Source organism: Macaca nemestrina, chromosome 6, assembly GCF_043159975.1.
Source record: "Macaca nemestrina isolate mMacNem1 chromosome 6, mMacNem.hap1, whole genome shotgun sequence".
Taxonomy (NCBI): Eukaryota; Metazoa; Chordata; class Mammalia; order Primates; family Cercopithecidae; genus Macaca; species Macaca nemestrina.
This window is the reverse complement of record NC_092130.1, coordinates 137,866,374-137,885,276: the sequence shown is the minus strand read 5'-3', so window position 1 is coordinate 137,885,276 and position 18,903 is coordinate 137,866,374. Positions and strand designations below refer to the sequence as shown.

At 42.9% G+C, this 18,903-nt stretch overlaps 1 protein-coding gene across 13 annotated transcripts in view; it reads left to right on the top strand.

Moving 5' to 3' along the window:
• The first annotated feature begins 826 nt into the window (after nucleotides 1-826).
• LOC105487475 (zinc finger protein 131) overlaps nucleotides 827-18,903 on the top strand; it is a 54,497-nt gene continuing 36,420 nt past the window's right edge. For 5 of the 13 annotated variants that reach the window (XM_024794650.2, XM_024794649.2, XM_011750931.3 and 2 more), the window contains exons 1-3: nucleotides 827-1,037; nucleotides 1,960-2,098; nucleotides 3,127-3,228. Coding sequence is in view for 9 of the 13 variants with exons in the window: in XM_011750931.3 (XP_011749233.1) it covers nucleotides 1,969-2,098; nucleotides 3,127-3,228 (232 nt within the window). In the remaining 4 variants the exon portion in view is untranslated. Of the gene's footprint in view, nucleotides 1,750-1,959; nucleotides 2,099-3,126; nucleotides 3,229-14,947; nucleotides 16,927-18,903 lie in introns of those variants that run through there. The other 8 variants (XM_011750932.3, XM_011750927.3, XM_024794646.2 and 5 more) reach the window with 6 other exon arrangements.

Here is an 18,903-nt window from a genome sequence, read left to right as displayed (position 1 = left end):
ACCGAGTTACTTTGTTCTTCAGGTGTTGCAAAACTCATCAGTAAGCACCTAGGCAATTAGTGTTCAAAATATCTATGGACTCTACGACTTAAGATTCAGAAAGGCAGAAACCACATGTACCTTGTTCACAGCTCGATTTCTCAGTGCCTAGTACTAGGATTCTCAATATATGTCTGTTGAAATAATGATTACATTTTTAGCATATAGCTATTTGAGTTCCTCCCTAATCCCAATTCTCAAGTTCTTTGAGAGAGAAAAAAATAAATCTCAATTATAGAATTATCCTCAAAATTTATTTATATATATTTCTTTGGAGGAATCAAGGAAGCAGTCACATGCAGCTGACTGTGGGTCACTGGACTTTTTTTTTTTTAGACGGAGTCTCGCGCTGTCGCCCAGGCTTAAGTGCAGTGGCACTACCTCGGCTCACTACAATCTCCACCTCCCTGCTTCAAGCTGTTCTCCTGCCTCAGCTTCCCAAGTAGCTGGGATTACAGGCGCCTACCACCACGCCCGTATAATTTTTGTTAGTAAAGACGGGGTTTCGCCATGTTGGCCAGGCTGGTTTCGAACTGCTGACGTCATGTGATCCGCCCGCCTAGGCCTCCCAAACTGTTGGGATTACAAGCGTGAGCCACCGCGCCCGGCCTGGATTCTTTAATGGAGTGGGGAAGGTCTGCAGTAAGGGGATCCGGTGTAAATAATTCTGAGCAGCCCCAGGTCCTGAGCCCAGCAAACACGTGCTGCGGCCGGGCGCGGGGAGGGCGCGCTTCGCCGAGGAAGATCCCGGGCGGCCCGAACGTGCTCGCGCCCGTCGTTGCCGCTGCGGCGCCGCGGCCGCCCGGGTGCCCAACCGAGCGCACGTGCGCCAGCGGGGCCCGAGCAGAAGGGGAGCCCCTATTCTCACGAAGAAAATGGAGGACAAGCCACGGGTTAGGGGTCAGGAAAGGTGTGGGGCGCATTATGCCCTGGGAGGGGAAAGCAGGGAACAAGAGGCTCTGAGGGGCCGAGAGGAAGGAGGACGGCCCACGAGCTAGGTAAGGCGGGTCGACCGAGGTCTCGGAAGGAAGGGGGCGGGGCAGGACGGGGCGGAAGGGGCCGCGCAGTAGCTGGGTTGAGGACGGTTGGCGAGTTCATTCTGGGCTCGGGTCGGGAAGTGTCCGCCCCTGAAGTCAAGCTCGGGAGGGTGAGAGGTGGAAGGGCGGCGACTTAGGTTCCCAGTTTCTGGCACTGCCAGGCCCTCCACGAGCTCAAATCGACCGCAGCCCAGTTCCTTCTCAGAGCTCAAGTCCTTGCCTTTCTTGGGCGCCAAATCCCCGCGCTCCCCGCGCTGGGCCCCGCCCATCCACTGAGGGGTGTGGACAGGGGCGTGGCCCGTTCCTTTGCTGGTCGGCGCCCGGAAGGCGTCCGCGTCAGCCGGAGCTTGACGTGGTGACGCTGTGCGTCGACGTAAGTGACGCGCAAGCCTGGGCCGCTCCTCCTTCCCTCAGTGAGTGCCGGCCCGGTCGGGGCGGGGGAGAAGAGGGAGGGCGGGGGAGGGAGAGGCGACCCGAGAGTCGTTGTGGGTCGCGGGCCGGACCGGGTCCCGGGGCGGCGGGAGCCCCGGCCGGGCAGAAGGGCTTGGCGGGCCGTTAGAGGGCCGCCACCGCTGTCGAGTCCCCTCCCTTGTTGGACTTGCGCGCCCCGGCGCTTGGAGCCTCCGGCGCTGTGCCCACCCCGCTCCAGCTCGCGTCTCCCGACTCCAATTAGGTCAGGCTCGGAGTCCCGCGGCCGCGACTCCGGCCCCTAACGCGCCGCGGCCGCTCGGCTCGCCTTTCTTCCCTCGCCTTCTCTCCTCTTGCTTCACCCTCCCCCTTTCTTTTCACGTTGCTGGGTTTTTTTGTTGTTGTTTTATGCTTTAGGGGTTTTGTTCCTCGGCCCGAGCTCATGGGTGTATATTATCATGCTCTTCTTTTGTAGAGCAGCCCGATGGCCATGGAGGCTGAAGAGACGATGGAATGCCTTCAGGAGTTCCCTGAACATCATAAAATGATCCTGGACCGATTGAATGAACAGCGAGAGCAGGACCGCTTTACTGACATCACCCTAATTGTCGACGGTGGGTAGGGCAGTGGGCAGAGGAGCATTTTTGGCTTCAGTTTTTTTCTGTCCTTCGGACACCCGCCTTTGTTTTTGTTTTTGTTTTTTAAAAAAAAAAACACATTTTCTATGGTCTCCCTACCAAAGCCTGCAGACCAGATTGCACTTGTCAGTGTCCACTCTCACAGAGCGTGCTGCAGAAGACTGGTTGATCAGTCACGCTTTCCACGTAGTCTGGTGTTCATCTCATTTTAACTTCTTACATCCTGTTGAGTGCAAGATGATGGCGTTGGGGACAGGATGTCTCAAAATGTTTGGTTGATAGCCTCTTGTTGGTAAGCTTCTTTGAGAAGTCCCTCACAGGAGTCATTTGGGAAGTGTTGATTTATAGTTTCCCAAATGGTCTAAAAGGGAGAAGGAGAGAGATTCCTTTGCAGCACTCATACCCCCTTTGACAATCTCCAAAATAAAATAGGGTCTTTACCAATCTTAGAAGTTGTCTCCATAATAAAAGGAAATTCAGCTTGTGTATGTTTTCTGTTTAGTGAAAATAGGTTTCTCAAGGTAAGCTGTTTTTAAAATTATGGGTCTGCCATAGATGGAGCCTCCAAATATTAGGCATATTAAAATGTTTTTCATAGCAGACATATCCAGCTTTGTGTTTATGGCTTTTTTCTCTTTTTCCAAATGATATGTGACCTTTTAACGGGTTGTCCTTTTATTTAGCAGTTTCAACTGAGTTGGATATGCCTCTCACTGCTTAATTGGAAATAACAAAGTGGCAAGAGGCTCCTTACCTAGTGTTGTAAATTAGCCTTTATAAAAGTAAAGGGATTTGAAGTGAAGTTTTAGCTTCCTATCTAATTGAGATTAACATTTGCCAAGATAGCTGCCAAGAATATTCTTCATTGAGTTCAATAATTTATATAGTTATGTAATGAAGGAAAACCTATTTTTTGTTTTATATGATTTTTCAGTCTTTTATATAGTTATACATTTGATTTTCGTGCTTGTGTATTATTTTCTTTCTTTTTTAATTTTACCTAGGACACCATTTTAAGGCTCACAAGGCTGTTTTGGCTGCTTGTAGTAAGTTCTTCTACAAATTCTTTCAGGAGTTTACCCAAGAACCTTTGGTGGAGATAGAAGGTAAGTGATTGTTTATTTTTTATTTTTTGTTTAATAAATCTAAGAAGCCATTTTATTTAAATACTGGTTTTAAATACAATACTTAGCAAACAATTGGTGAAGCAGTTTTAGACAGTTTATTAAGACACCATAGGAAATAGGCATCAGTAGTTCTATAGGTAAAGGTAGATAAATTGTTCTTTTGATACCTGAGAAGTTTTACTTTCAGTGAAGTGCTTGGTTGAATAATCTGCCAGGAAAAACTTAGATGGTAAGTGTTGGTCTTTTCCATTGTGGAAACTGTTGGTCATTGTCTTTTGAATTACCGTCTTTGTTCAGTGGGTTTATGTTTCAGACCGGTGGAGATGCTGCAGGTTACAGTAGAAACTTCTACTGTACTCTGTAGCAGAAGTAGTGATGTAGTAGCAGAGGTACAGATGACATGCACAGTGTGAAATGGGCTGCCATAATAGGAAGAAAGCTAGTTAAAATGAACTGAAGTAGTGTTCAGAGGAAATTCTGGCTCTACAATGGGGTGGATCAATACCTGTTACCTTGAAGCAAAAAGTGATTTTTGTACTTTCTAAACATTTTTCTAATAACCTGCCAAGTGCCAGGCATTGTAATATGTAGTTTGTGTATTGTCTAATTGCTCACAGCAATCCTTTGATGTTGGGCATGATGGTTTTTGCTTGTAGTCCCAGCTATTTGGGAGGCTGAGGCAGGAGGATTGCTTGAGCCCAGGAGTTCAAGGCCAGCCTAGGGCAACATAGACCCTGTCTTTTCTTTCTTTCTTTCTTTCTTTTTTTTTTAAAGGGAAATGGTGTTACATTTACACTTCAGGAAAGAGACTCTAAAAGGTTACTTGCCCAGGGTTGCCCAACTAGCAAGAAATTAAGTTTGTGCTATTAATTACCATGCTTTTTCTTCTGCTACTGCAGTAACTCTTCTCCTACCACCGGCATCAAAATCCGAAACAGTAGGAAATAAATCTGTTTGCTTATGTAATTACAAAATTTTAGCTTCTTTTAGGGTTCTTGGATTTTGGTTTTGTATCTATTTCATCGTGTATGTATTCTTTGTTCTGAATGGGTTGCCTAGAAACATGCTTTTTTTCCCTTTGATGCCTAGAGGAGTAAAGAAAACAAAAAAGAGTTAAGAATATTCTTTAATTTTGGTATGTTCCAGTTTAGCATTATAGCTGATATATTTGCAGCTAGATTATCTTTTAATATCTATGATCAGGACAGAGATATAATTATGGAAATCCACAAAACTTAATAAAGTGAGAATCTGACTGCCCAGATGATAGTGGTTTCTACTACAAAGTAAGCCTCCATGAATTCATTCACACCTGAGGCTTATTAAATATGTGACCTCAGGCAGGTTACTTTACCTCAATTGCATGCTTTTCTCCTCATCTGAAAAGTGGGTTCATAGGCTTATAAAGACTAATTGTGATAACATGCAGAATGCCTGGCATAATACTTGGTGTATTGTCAAAGTTTAACAAAACAGGGACCGGCCTAGGAAACATTAGGGAGACCGCTTCTCTACAAAAAATTTTAAAAATTATTAGCTGAGTCTGATGGCATATGCCTGTGGTCCCAGCTATTCAGGAGACTGAGGTGGGAGGATTGCTGGGACCCAGGAGGTCAAAGCTACAGTGAGCCATGATTTTGCCACTGCACTGTAGCCTGGGCGACAGAGCAAGGCCCTGTCTCAAAAAAAAAAAAAAAAAAACATCGTATTGAATACCTATATTATGTACTATGTTAGATCCTGGAGCTGAAGAATTAATGAATAAGATATCCCTTAAAGAAGTCAGAAAATTCCATAGCAGGTGAGCAACAGGCAAATAAAGGAGTTTAAAAAGTATTACAAAGACTATTACTGTGAAATGGTATCACTGAAGAGGGAGAATGAATGATTTGGTCTTCCTTAGAGAGGAAAGATTTCAAAGAGGAGAGTCTGAGCAGAATTTTTTTTCCTTTTTTTTTGGAGATGGATTTTAGCTCTTTTTACCCGGGCTGGAGTGCAATGATGTGATCTTGGCTCATCGCGACCTCCACCTCCCAGGTTCCAGCGATTCTCCTGCCTCAGCCTCCCGAGTAGCTGGGATTATAGGCACGTGCCACCATGCCCAGCTAATTTTGTATTTTTAGTAGAGATGGGGTTTCTTCATGTTGGTCAGGCTGGTCTTGAATTCCCCACCTCAGGTGATCCACTCGCCTCTTCCTCCCAAAGTGCTGGGATTACAGGCGTGAGCCACCGTGACTGGCTGAGTCTGAGCAGAAATTTTAAGTCTTAAAAAACAAGTGGCCTAGCCGGGTGTGGTGGCTCACACCTGTAATCCCATCACTTTGGGAGGCCGAGGGTGGGCAGATCACCTGAGGTCAAGAGTTGGAGACCAGCCTCACCAATGTGGTGAAACCCCGTCTCCACTAAAAATACACAATTAGCCGGGCGTGGTGGCGGGCACTTGTAATCCCAGCTACTCAGGAAGGCTGAGGCAGGAGAATCGCTTGAACCTGGGAGGCAAAGGTTGCGGGGAGCCAAGATCACGCCATTGCACTCCAGCCTGGGCAACAAGAGTGAAACTCCATCTCAAAAAAAAAAAAAAAAAAAGAAAAAGTGGCCTAAGCTGGAATATTTGTTGCTGGTAGAATGAGCACACACTACCTGGAGGAGTAGAAGTAGAGCCTAGTCTTCTGAAGATTAGTCACCTTGAGATTTGGGTCCGTGGGGTCTTCAGTATTTGAACTCGAGATACATAAGAAAGCAAAATAGACACTCTTTTATTTCTGTCATTTGGTCAGATTCAGGTTTAAATAAATAATTTGGTTCAGTATCTTAAGCCCTTAACTTTGGGGTTACTGTACTGTCTAGCAAGGTCACCTGGCTGTGGAGAAAGCCCTGGGCATATAGTTAGAAAACTGAGTTTTAGCCCTGTTTTAACTGTTTGTGTGTTGTGTGACGTTAGACATCTTGGATTCCTTATTTTTCATATATCACATAATTTTGGAGTATGTCATGGACATTTGAATATTTTGTTACAAGACTGGATGCTGTTAAAATTCTCTGGAAAAATATTTTTAGTTTTTTGGTTTTGCTTTAGCGGGCAGTTAACCTGGTTAGGTTCAGACTGCCTCTGTGGGCTGCGGATCCAATTTGAACTTAGTTTTCAAAACCTTTGTATTGCCGTTCAGGTCCCAGGTGTGCCATCCGTGCCATTGTGCAGTTCTCAAAGCCTTTGCTCTGCAGTCTTGGGTCAGTTCCACACATGGGCATCTTGGTGGTAAACTTGAGATTGTATACACAAATGTGGAGGACTTTTCTCCTTTCCATGATATCCCTTGTACACAAGCTCCCAAGAGTTTCTTTTCGTGGTTCTTTAGTGAGAAAACTGGGATTTTAGCTTCTTCGTGCGCTCATACGTTTTCTGTGGAGGGGCTCATTTCCTGGACAAAATGGAGAGAGAGAGAAGTTAAGAGAAAAAAATAAAATGAATTCCCTCCTCCATACTCTTCAGATCATCATCTTTTTCCTAGTTCTTTTGTCAGAAGAACTTTCTTTAAGAGTTTAGGAGACCACTACCAGCCACAGGTGTGCAGACTCAGAATTGGAACTTGCTTTGAGGCAGAGCTGAGAGAGAAGAAAAATTACCAGGTATCCACCCCTCCCCATTGTCCCTCTCCCATTCATCGTCTTTTCTGGTTCTCTATCCAGAAGGAGTTTCTCTTGAAACTTTTCTCTGTCTCCACTCACTGCACAGTTAGATTTGGGCTGTCCTCAAGTCTAAGCTGACATTTGTGGGAGGAAAAAAAACAGGAAACTCACTACTGTTTGAGTTTTGATTTCTCTTCCCAGTCTGCTTGCTTCAACTTACTTTTCAGCGTCCTTGTATGTTTGCTTTATGTGTTCTTTCCAGGATTTTTAGTTGTGATCAACGGACAAGATAGGGTGGAGTGTGCATTCTCCATCTTAGCTAGAACTGGGACCCCATCCCCCACTCGTAAAATATAAATAATGACTTACAGCATGGCACATTAGATGGGCATTAGAGACACCAGGGAAGCTATCACAAATACAAATGTCCAGGTTGCATTTCCAGATAATTAAGTCTTTCAGTAGTGGGATCCAGGCAACTATATTTAAAAGTTCTCTAGGTTCTTGCTATGTGGGTTGTGGTCTGAGGACCACATACATGGGGATCATTAGGAAACTTGTTAGAAATGTAGACTCAGGTTCCACTCCAGACCTGCTGAATTGGAACAAGGTCTCCAGATGATGCCTATGCACAGTAAAATTTGAGGAGCACTGCCCTAGCATGCTTCTAGTGTGCAGTCAGTGTCGAGGACCACTGTCTTAGACGATTGCATAAAAGCAGATGACGTGTATAAATTAAGATTGTAATATTCTCTATGAGTATAAACTCATTAGGTGCAAGCTGAGCTCACCCTCCCTGTTTTCTGTGTTCCTGGTTAAAGTAAGTTACCTTTGATTAGAACCACAGGTTCATCTTTGACTTCAATTCAGATTTGTTGCTATTGAAGCTAATTGGATCCCAACTCACCTTTGTGACTTGGATTCACACCATACAAAATCTTCAACAGACCTTCATTCCTTTGTTGAGAACACACAACCTTCTAACCTGAACCTCCAATTTTCTAAATTCATTCTTTTTCTACTTCACCTGAAACCACAGATCCATAGCACTTAGTTTCTCTGTAACAGCAACTCTAACATAGTGTCCAGAAATTTTAGCCCCTACTATCAAGGACAAAAAGCATCCTTGTACATGTTTGTACATCTTTTTGAGTAGGAGTTTTCCACCAGTTGCAGGGATTCCCTGAGTCTAGAGTAATGCCAGAATGCTGCCCCCTTTTACTCCGTTCTAAGCATTGCTGGCAGGGAGAAGACTCATTAAATTGTTCACTTCAACATTTTCCTTAGATATTCTCTTAGAAAAGTTGTATTCTGCACACTTATGTTATGAAGGGAGTAAGGGATTGCTGAGATTTGTTAAGTTACCAAACTAATCTTGATGTATAATTACTATACATCTACCATCACTTAGCTGGGCAAGTGTTATCAGTTTGGTTCATGTTAGCTCATTAGGTCACTGGTTTGTTCCTAGGACAGTGTTGGGCTGGTCATATAAGTTAGAAGCACCTGAAGGCTGGGCGCAGTGGCTCATGCCTGTAATACCAGCACTCTGGGAGGCCGAGGCGGCCAGATCATGAGGTCAGGAGATCGAGACCATCCTGGCTAACACGGTGAAACCCCCTCTGTACTAAAAATACAAAAAAAATTAGCCGGGTATGGTGGTGGGCACCTGTAGTCCCCGCTACTGGGGAGGCTGAGGCAGGAGAATGGTGTGATCCCGAGAGGCGGAGCTTGCAGTGAGCTAAGATTGCGCCACTGTACTCCAGCCTGGGTGACAGAGCGAGACTCCATCTCAAAAAAAAAAAAAAAAAAAAATAGAAGCACCTGGGTGCTCATAATAAACAAAAACCCAGATATTTATCCCAGTTTTGATTCCGAAGATCAGGTACCAGTAATTTTTTTTTTTTGGAGACGGTCTTGCTCTGTCATCCAGGCTGGAGTGCAGTGGTACCATCATGGCTCATTGCAACCTTGACCTCCTGAGTTCAAGCAGTCCTCTCATCTCAGCCTTCTAACTGCAGGCACATGCCACCAAGGCCAGCTAGTTTTTGTATTTTTATTTTTTATTATTATTACAGTTTTTGAGATGGAGTCTCTGTTGCCCAGGTTGGGGTGCAGTGTGGTGCGATCTTGGCTCACTGCAACCTCCGCCTCCTGCATTCAAGCAATTCTCATGCCTCAGCCTCCCAAGGGGCTGGAATTAAGGCGCCCGCCACCATGCCCAGCTAATTTTTTTTTGTATTTTCAGTAGAGACAGGGTTTCACCATGTTGACCAGGCTGGTCTCAAACTCCTGACCTCAAATGATCTGCCTGCCTCAGTCTCCCAAAGTGCTGGTATTGCAGGCATGGGCCACCATGCCCAGCCTAGTTTTTATATCTTCTGTAGAGAAGTGATCTCACTACTTTGCCCATGCTCGTCTTGAACTACTGGCCTTAAGCAATGCTCCTGCCTTGGCCTCCCATAGTGCTAGGATTACAGGCATGAGCCACCACACCCAGCCCTTGGTACCAGTGCTTTATTTAGTCTGTAGGTGATTCTCATCAGTCAAGACAGGGAGCTAGGTCCACAATTCCTTATTCACATCTTCTTGGAGGCCAGACATACTTCTCAACATTCCAGATTTTAGAACTTTTCTAAGGGCAATGAAAAACATAATACTTGCAAATATTAATAGTTTAGCAGCATATAGCATGTTAGTATTCACTGTAAGTGGGATGAAGACTGGACATAGCCTCATGTCAGTTGAGATCAAGTTTTGCTGCCAGATTTATGGAGAAACTTCTGGTTTTTTTGTTTGTTTGTTTGAGATGGAGTCCTGCTCTGTCACCCAGGCTGGAGTGCAGTGGCACGGTCTCGGCTCACTACAACCTCCACCTCCTGGGTTCCAGCAATTTTGCTTCCTCAGCCTCCCGAGTAGCTGGGATTACAGGTGCGTGCCACAACGCCCGGCTAATTTTTGTATTTTTAGTAGATACAGGATTTCACCATGTTGGTCAAGCTGGCTTTGAACTCCTGACCTCATGATCCGCCTGCCTTGGCCTCCCAAAGTGCTGGGATTACAGGCATGAGCCACCACACCCAGCTGAAACTTCTGGTTTTAAGAGAAATGGGAGGCCAGGTGCGGTGGCTCATGCCTGTAATCCCAGCACTTTGGGAGGCCGAGGCAGGCGGATCGTGAGGTCAGGAGTTCGAAGCCAGCTTGACCAACATGGTGAAACCCTGTATCTACTAAAAATACAAAAACTAGCCAGGCGTGGTGGCACGCATCTGTAATCCCAGCTACTCGGGAGGCTGAGGAAGCAAAATTGCTGGAACCCAGGAGGTGGAGGTTGTAGTGAGCCGAGACCGTGCCACTGAACTCCAGCCTGGGCGATAGAGCAAGACTCTCTCAAAAAAAAAAGAAAAAGAGATACGGGAAAGTAGAGACAATGTGGCTGAGATATAATAAGGCAGAATCAAAAAGATTTGTCATTGATTCAGTATGGTGGTGAGGGAGAGAAAGAAATAATGTATACGTTTTGTGTGATGGGTAATACAAGAAGAGTAAGAGCAGATTCAAAATGATATTTTTTTCTTTGATAACTTTCTTCTCCTAACTTCAAAATTAGTTTTCCTGAATGTTAATAGTGCTGGTTGTTAAATGAGAAAAATGTCCGTAGGCCAGTTTTGAAAGGGTTGATGCTTCGATTCTTTTACCACATTTTTTTTTACCACTTTTTTTTTTTTTTTTTTTTTTTGAGATGGCATTGTGCTCTTGTTGCCCAGGCTGGAGTACAATAGCGTGATCTCGGCTCACCACAACCTCCCCCTCCCGGGTTCAAGTGATTCTCTTGCCTCAGCCTCTTGAGTAGCTGGGATTACAGGCATGCGCCACCACGCCTGACTAATTTTTTGTATTTTTAGTAGAGACGGGATTTCTCCATGTTGGTCAGGCTAATCTCGAACTCATGTTCTCAGGTGATCCACCCGCCTTGGCCTCCCAAAGTGCCGGGACTACAGGTGTGCGCCACAGAGCCCGGCCTCCAAGCTTACTACTTTTTTTATTTTGAGATGGAGTTTCACTCTTGTTGCTCAAGCTGGAGTGCAATGGCATGATCTCGGCTCACTGCAACCTCTACCTCCTGGGTTCAAGCGATTCTTCTCCTTCAGCCTCCTGAGTAACTGGGATTACAGGCGTGCGCCACCACACCTGGCTAATTTTTTGTATTTTTAGCAGAAATGGGGTTTCACCGTTTTAGCCAGGCTGGTCTCTAACTCCTGACCTCAGGTGATCCTCCTGCCTTGGCCTCCCAGAGTGCTGGGATTACAGGTGTGAGCCACCGTGCCTGGCCCTTATCACATTTTTTGGCTGGCTCTGTGTTGACATGGCAAACGGAGTTTTCTCCAAGTGGAAGATCTGCCTCTAAAGATTGTCAACAAGTATTTGGACTTGAGCAGGAAAGCAGAGGAATGATCCTGAAATTCTAATATATTTGAGAATGCTAGTGGTATTAAGATTTTCTGGCTAATATAGTTTATATCTCTTAGCATATGGTTCTCTCAAAGTTCAGCAAAGCCTTTCTGGTGAAAATGTTAATAAAAGTCAAGATGTAAATTGGAAGAATAAGCAGTAATTCACCCATCCTACCACCAGAGAATAACATGGAGGGATAGGCGTATGTGCATATGTACAAAAAAAAATAAATTGAGGGGACTTTAGAATTATGAGTAAGAGATGGTGAACCTATAGTGAATGAGAACATGTATCTTCAAACTTTTCCAAGCAGGAAGGAAAAGTTTGAAGTTTTTATCCTGTTAGTATCCTATTTAAAATCTTTGTCATAGATTAGGAGTCAGACCATCTGGGTTTTATCACTTTATAGAGATGTTATGAGGATTAAGTAAGTTAATGCTTGTAAAGTATTTAGGGCCTTGCTTTTTATATATATAGAAAGTGTTATGTATGTGTGTTTGATTAAAAATCAAAATCTCATTTGACTTTGGAAACATTTACACATTGTTTTAAAAAGGATTTTTCTTGTGCTTTTAAACTTTTGGCCAAAACTTCTGAAAGACAGCAAAAGCTCGTTGTGTTTTCCTTGGGCTACTCTCATATACTGAAGAATAAATGATAGCAACAAGGAGAAAAAATACAAAGGGAACCAAATAAAACTAGCCCTCAGTGAGTCCAGTTATTTTTGTTTGTTTATTTGGTAGAGTGTAACTTGGTCTTTTTATATTTTATGGTGTTTCTCAATATTCAGATTGCTTTTAGACATTTTGAAAATGAGTTTGCTGAGGTTCAGAGTTTCTGAATTGCCCCAGATAACTCAGTTCATGTAAGAGCTGTGAGTAAAACATGAAAGTTATAACTTCCTGAATGGTATCCCTTTTTTTTTTTGGAGACAGTCTTGCTCTGTTGCCCAGCCTAGATTACAGTGACATAATCTTGGCTCACTACAACCTCCACCTCCCGGATTCAAGCGATTCTCCTGCCTCAGCCACCCCAGTAGCTGGGATTACAGGCACGTGCTACCACACCCGGCTGATTTTGTTATATTTGTGGTAGAGATGGCGTTTTACCATGTTGGCCAGGGTGGTCTCGAACTTCTGACCTCAAGTAATCTGTCCACCTCGTCCTCCCAAAGTGCTGGGATTACAGGCATGAGCCACTGCGTCCAGCCGGTAACCTCTCTTTATGCAAATAGAGGATGCTGTTTTGAACGCTTAAATCATACTCCACCAGCATTCTTATTGTTGTCCTGAAGGCTGCATTCAGATGTGTAAAACAGATGGGAAGAACATATTTTTGTGAATTGCAGTTTTACCTATTGTGTGCAATTTGGACTTGGGCATTTCTTAGTCTAAAATTTATGTTAAATATAGGTTTTCTTTTTGTTTTTCTTAATAGTGCCTCATAGTCTTTCATTAGCAAACTGAACCAATAATACATAGCATTGAGAGACATAAACAGAGTATGACTTTAGGATTAAATTTTAAACACAAAACTGTCAAAAGTATCAATGATAAATGCATAATTTTGAAAGTGACTTTAGGCCTGGCGTGGTGGCTCACACCTGTAATCCCAGCACTTTGGGAGGCTGCATGAGGTCAGGAGTTTGAGACCAGCCTGGCCAACATAGTGAAACCCCATCTCTACTAAAAATACAAAAAATTAGCCAGGCGTGGTGCTGGGCACCTGTAATCTCAGCCACTCGGGAGGCTGAGGCAGGAGAATCGTTTCATCTGGGGAGGTGGAGGTCGCAGTGAGCCAAGATCATGCCATTTCACTCTAGCCCAGGCAACAGTGCGAAACTCCATCTCAAAAGAAAAAGAGAAAGTGACTCTAGTATTTATTGATTTATTCCTGTTCTATATTCCTCCATTTTAGGAGGCACTGTTAGGTACTGTGATGTGAGTGTACAGATCAAAAATCTTTTTCCTCAAGTAGTTTACAGTCAAGAGATGTCCATGAACTGTCATTATCAGAGTGGGTACAGTTTATAGAATTGAGTCTTGGAGAAGTAATTAAAGAATGTTTCATGGTTAACCCATTTATACCTGAAATTGCAATTTTTTGAATTTGAAAAATCAGACCTTGGTTATGCCCCTGAGCAGTAGGATATTAATAACTCCCACACACTTAGCGTTCAAATAATGGAACACTAGGCATAAATGGATTAAATAATGAAGGAATAGAAAGTGTGAACAGACCTGCAATTGCTATAGCACTTGTATCAGTTGTCAGAAACCTTCCAACAAAGAAAAGCATGGGACCAGATGGCTTCATTGATTAATTCAATGAAATGTTAAAAGAAAAGTTAATTTCAGACCTTCTCACAGCCTTCCAAAAAACCTGAAGAGGAAGGAATATTTCCAAATTCATTGGTAGGCATTATCCCAGTACCAAAGCAAGACAAAGAGGACACAAGAAAGAAAACTATAGCTCAATATCCTTGATGAATATAGATGCAAAACTCTGCAGTGAAATACTAGCAGACTAATTCTAACAGCAAGGTACAAGTATCATATTCCATGACTAAGTGAGATTTATCCTTAGGATGCAAGGATAGTTCAACATATGAAAACTAGTTGATGTGATATGCCATACTAACAATAAAGAAGCAAAATGACATGAGCATCTCAATAGATGAAGAAAAAGCCTTGGACAAAATTTAATACCATTTCCCAGTAAAAACTCTGAACAAACTAGGAATAGAAGGAAATTATCTCAATGTAATAAGGGCCCACAGCTAACATACTCAACGGTGAAAAACTGACACTTTTTTCTCTAAGATCAAGGAACAAGACAAGGATGCCTACTCTTATCACTTCAATATAGTACTGGAAATCCTCCCTAGAGCAATTAGGTAAGAAAAAGAAGTAAACACCATCCAAATTAGAAAGGAAGAAATCAGTCTTTTTTGGCAGGTGACATCTTATATATAGAAAACTTTAAAGACACCACAAAAAACTACTAGAACTAGTAAATGTAGTAAAGATGCAGGATACAAAGTCAGCATACAAAAGTCAGTTGCTTTTTTTTTTTTCTGGAGATGGAGTTGCATTCTTGTAGCCCAGGCTAGAGTGCAGTGGCGTAACCTTGGCTCACTGCAACCTCCACCTCCTGGATTCAAGTGATTCTCCTGCCTCACCCTCCCGAGTAGCTGGAATTACAGGCACCTCCCACCACACCGAGCTAACTTTTTGTATTTTTAGTAGAGACGAGGTTTCACCATTTTGGCCAGGCTGGTCTTGAACTTCTGACCTTAGGTGATCCACCCGCCTCAGTCTCCCAAAGTGTTGGATTGCAGACATGAGCCACCATGCCCCGCCATCAGTTGCATTTTTTTTGTTGTTGTTTTTTGTTTTTTTTTTTGAGGTGGAGTCTCGCTCTGTCACCCAGGCTGGAGTGCAGTGGCGCGATCTCGGCTCACTGCAAGCTCCGCCTCCCGGGTTCCCGCCATTCTCCTGCCTCAGCCTCCCGAGTAGCTGGGACTACAGGCGCCGCCACCACGCCCGGCTAATTTTTTTTGTATTTTTAGTGGAGATGGGGTTTCATTGTGTTAGCCAGGATGGTCTCGATCTCCTGACCTCGTGATCCGCCCGTCTCGGCCTCCCAAAGTGCTGGGATTACAGGCTTGAGCCACCGCGCCCGGCCAGTTGCATTTTTATACGCTGGCAATGAACTATCTGGAAAGGAAATTAGGAGAACAATCCCATTTATATTGACACCATAAAGAATAAAATAAGAGTAAGCTTAACCTTTCACCTCCTTAGGTGAGATACATGCAATACTGAGAACCATAAAACTAAAGAAATTGGGCTGGGCACAGTGGCTCACGCCTGTAATCCCAGCACTTTGAGAGGTGGAGGCAGGTGGATTGCTTGAGGTCAGGAGTTCAAGACCAGCCTGAACAACATGGTGAAACCCTGTCTCTACTTAAAAAAAAAAACAAAAAAAACCCACAAAAATTAGCTGGGTATGGTGGCCCATGCCTGTAGTCCCAACTACTCAGTGAGCCTAGATCGCACTACTGCACTCGAGCCTGGGCGACAGAGCGAGACTCCTTCTCAAAAAAGAAACTAAAGACACTTAATAGATCTTCATGAATTTAAAACACTTAGTATTGTTAAATTGTCCATACAGATTGAGCATCTCAAATTTGAAAATCTCAACTGCTTGCCAGGTGCAGTGGCTCACACCTATAATCCCAGCGCTTTGGGAGGCCAAGGCAGGCATATCACGAGGTCAGGAGTTCAAGACTAGCTGGCCAACATAGTGAAACCCCTTCTCTACTAAAAATACAAAAATTAGCCAGGCATGGTGATGCGTGCCTGTATAGTCCCAGCTACTCGGGAGGCTGAGGCAGGAGAATCGCTTGAACCCGGGAGGTGGAGCTTGAGGTGAGCTGAGATCGCACATCTACGCTCCAGCGTGGGCAACAGAATGAGACTTGGTCTCAAAAAAAAAAAAAAAAAAGAAATCTGAACTGTTACAAAATTTGAAACTTTCTGAGCATCAACATGACTCAAATGCTTGTTGAGCGTTTTGGATTCAGGATTTTCAGATTTGGGATGCTCAACCTGTGTCAAGTATAGTGCAAATATTTCAAAATCCAAAACAGTTGAGATCCCAAACTTTTCATATGAGGCATATCCAGCCTGTATTACAGAAAGTGTGCTACAGGTTCGCTATAGTCCCTCTCAAAATCCTGATGGGATTTTTTTTTTCTTTTTGTGGAAGCAGGAAAAGCAGTTCTAAAATTCATATGGAACCACAGAAAATCATGGACTAGCCAAATCAGTCTTGTGAAAGAACAAAGCTAGAGGCATCATACTTTTTTTATTTTTTTTTTGAGGAAGTTTTACTCTGTTGCCCAGACTGAAGTGCAATGGTGTAATCTCGGCCCACTGCAGCCTCCGCCTCCCTGGTTCGTGTGATTCTCCTGCCTTAGCCCCCCAAGTAGCTGGCATTACAGGTGGGTGCCACCACCCCCAGCTAATTTTTTTTCTTTTTTCTTTTTTCTTTTGTTTTAGTAGAGATGGAGTTTCACCATATCGACCAGGCTGATCTCGAACTCCTGACCTCAGGTGATCCACCAGCCTTGGCCTCCCAAGGTGCTGGGATTACAGGCATGAGCCACTACGCCCAGCTGGCATCATGCTTCTTGATATCAAAATATTTTACAGAGCTACAATAATCAAAGGGACTAGCTTAAAGAGACATACAGACCAATGGAGCAGAATAGAGAGCCCACAAATAAATCCATGCAGATAATATGGTCAACTGATCTTCAAGGATGCCAGGAATGCACAATAAGGAAGGAATATTTTCTGCAACAAATGATGTTGAAAGAACTAGGTATTCACATGCAAAAAGATGAAATTGAACCCCTGTCTTCTACCATAAAAAGAAAAAAACTCAAAATGAGTTAGAGACTTAGACATAAGACCAAAAAATGTAAATCTCCTGGAAGAAAACATGAAGGGAAGCTTCATGACATCGTTTTTAGTGATTTCGTGGATGTGACATCTAAAGCACAGCCAACAACAGAAAATAAGACAGGTGGGACTACATCAAACTTAAAAGCTTCTGTACAGCAAAGGAAACAACTGAGGGTGAAAAGGAAATCTAAGGAATGGGAGAAAATATTTGCAAAACCAAATAAATGATAAGGAGTGAATCCCAAAAATATATAAGAAACTCCCACAACTGATCGTAAAAAAAAAATCTACTCAATTAAAAAATGTAACTTTACAGTCCAAATGATGCAAAAAAAAATTAAAAATGTTTTTTTTTTTAATGTGCTAAGAACTTGAATAGACCTTTCTCCAAAGAAAACATACAGATGGCCAACAGATACATGAAAAAAATGTTCAGTGTCACTAGTCATCAGGGAAATGCAAATCAAAACCACTATGAAGTATCACTTCATACTTTTCAGGATGGCTCTCAAAAAAAAGACAAAAGACAACTAGTGTTGGTGAGGATATAAATAAATTGGAATCCTTGCACAATGTTGGTAGGAATAGGTGCAGCCATTATGGAAAACAGTATGAATATTCCACAAAAAATTAAAATACCATACAATTCAGCAATCCCACTTACTGAACATTTATCCAAAAGAACTGAAATCAGGATCTTGAAGTTTTAGCACTCCTATGTTCATTGCAGCACTATTTATAGTAGCCACGAGAGGAAATAACTTACTCGTCAATAGATTAATGGGTAAAGAAAACGTAGTATATGTATCCCATGGAATACTATTCAGCTTTTAAGAATAAGAATATTCTGCATATGCAACCACATGGATGAACCTTGAGGACATTATGCTAAGTGAAATAAGCCAGGCACAGAAAGACATACACTGCGTATTTCCATTTATCATTTTAGAGGAATCTAAAATAGTCACTTCTACTCATATGAGCTATCTAAAATAGATTGAAAGAGTGGAATAGGGGTTGCTAGGAGCTGGGAGGGAGGAGGAAATGGGCAGTTACTCATCAATGGGCATAAAGTTTCAATTGAGCAAGATGAATAAACTAGAGATCTATACAACATTGTACCTGTAGTCAATAATGTACACTTAAAAATGTGTTAAGATCTCATGTTCTTATTACAATAAATGTTAAAAGGTTTCATTGAACATGTGACATTAGAGTTGGACCTTTAAGGGGTGAGTGGTAGGATGAGTATAATCAGAGATAAAATGATTAAGCATCCAACTAGGAAGGTGTTAATAAAGGCAAGTCAGGTCAGGCACCGTGGCTCACGCCTGTAATCCCAGCACTTTGGGAGGCTGAGCGGGCAGATCACCTGAGGTCAGGAGTTTGAGACCAGCCTGAAAAACATGGAGAAACCCTGTCTCTACTAAAAATTCAAAATTAGCTGGGCGTGGTGGTACATGCCCGTGATCCCAGGAACTCGGGAGGTTGAGGCAGGACAATCTCTTGACTCTGGGAGGCAGAGATTGTGGTGAGCCAAGATCACACTATTGCATTCCAGCCTGGGCAACAAGAGTGACACTCCGTCTCAAAATAAATGAATAAAATAAAGGCAAGTCAGCTATTAGAAAGTGCAGGGTTTGTTTGAGAAACAGTATATAGTGTGTGTGTGTGATATAGTTTAAAATTTGGAAAGGTAAATAGGAAAATAATGTGAAGGGCCTTGAAATAAAGTCAGAGAGGTACTAAATTTTGTTTGCTAAGTTGTGAAAAGCTATTGAAGATTTTGGAGCTGAGTTGGCACAGCTGTAATCTCCCTGGCAAGAAATGTAGCATGTCTGACATGTAATAGCCAATTCATATATTTGAGTGATAGAATCTTAACTGTTCTCCAAGAGCCTCAAGAAATCTTCCGGAAAAATCTTAGTTTAAGATTTTCCAGCTAGGTAGTGTTGGAATTTAGCTGCAATATTATTATATTGCTAATGAGAATTCTGCCAGAAAATAGTTTTCAAAAATAAATACTAATCAAGCTCCAAGCCCTGGGCTTTTCTTTCTTTACTAAACATTGTAAGATTTGAGGTCAATATGATTACAT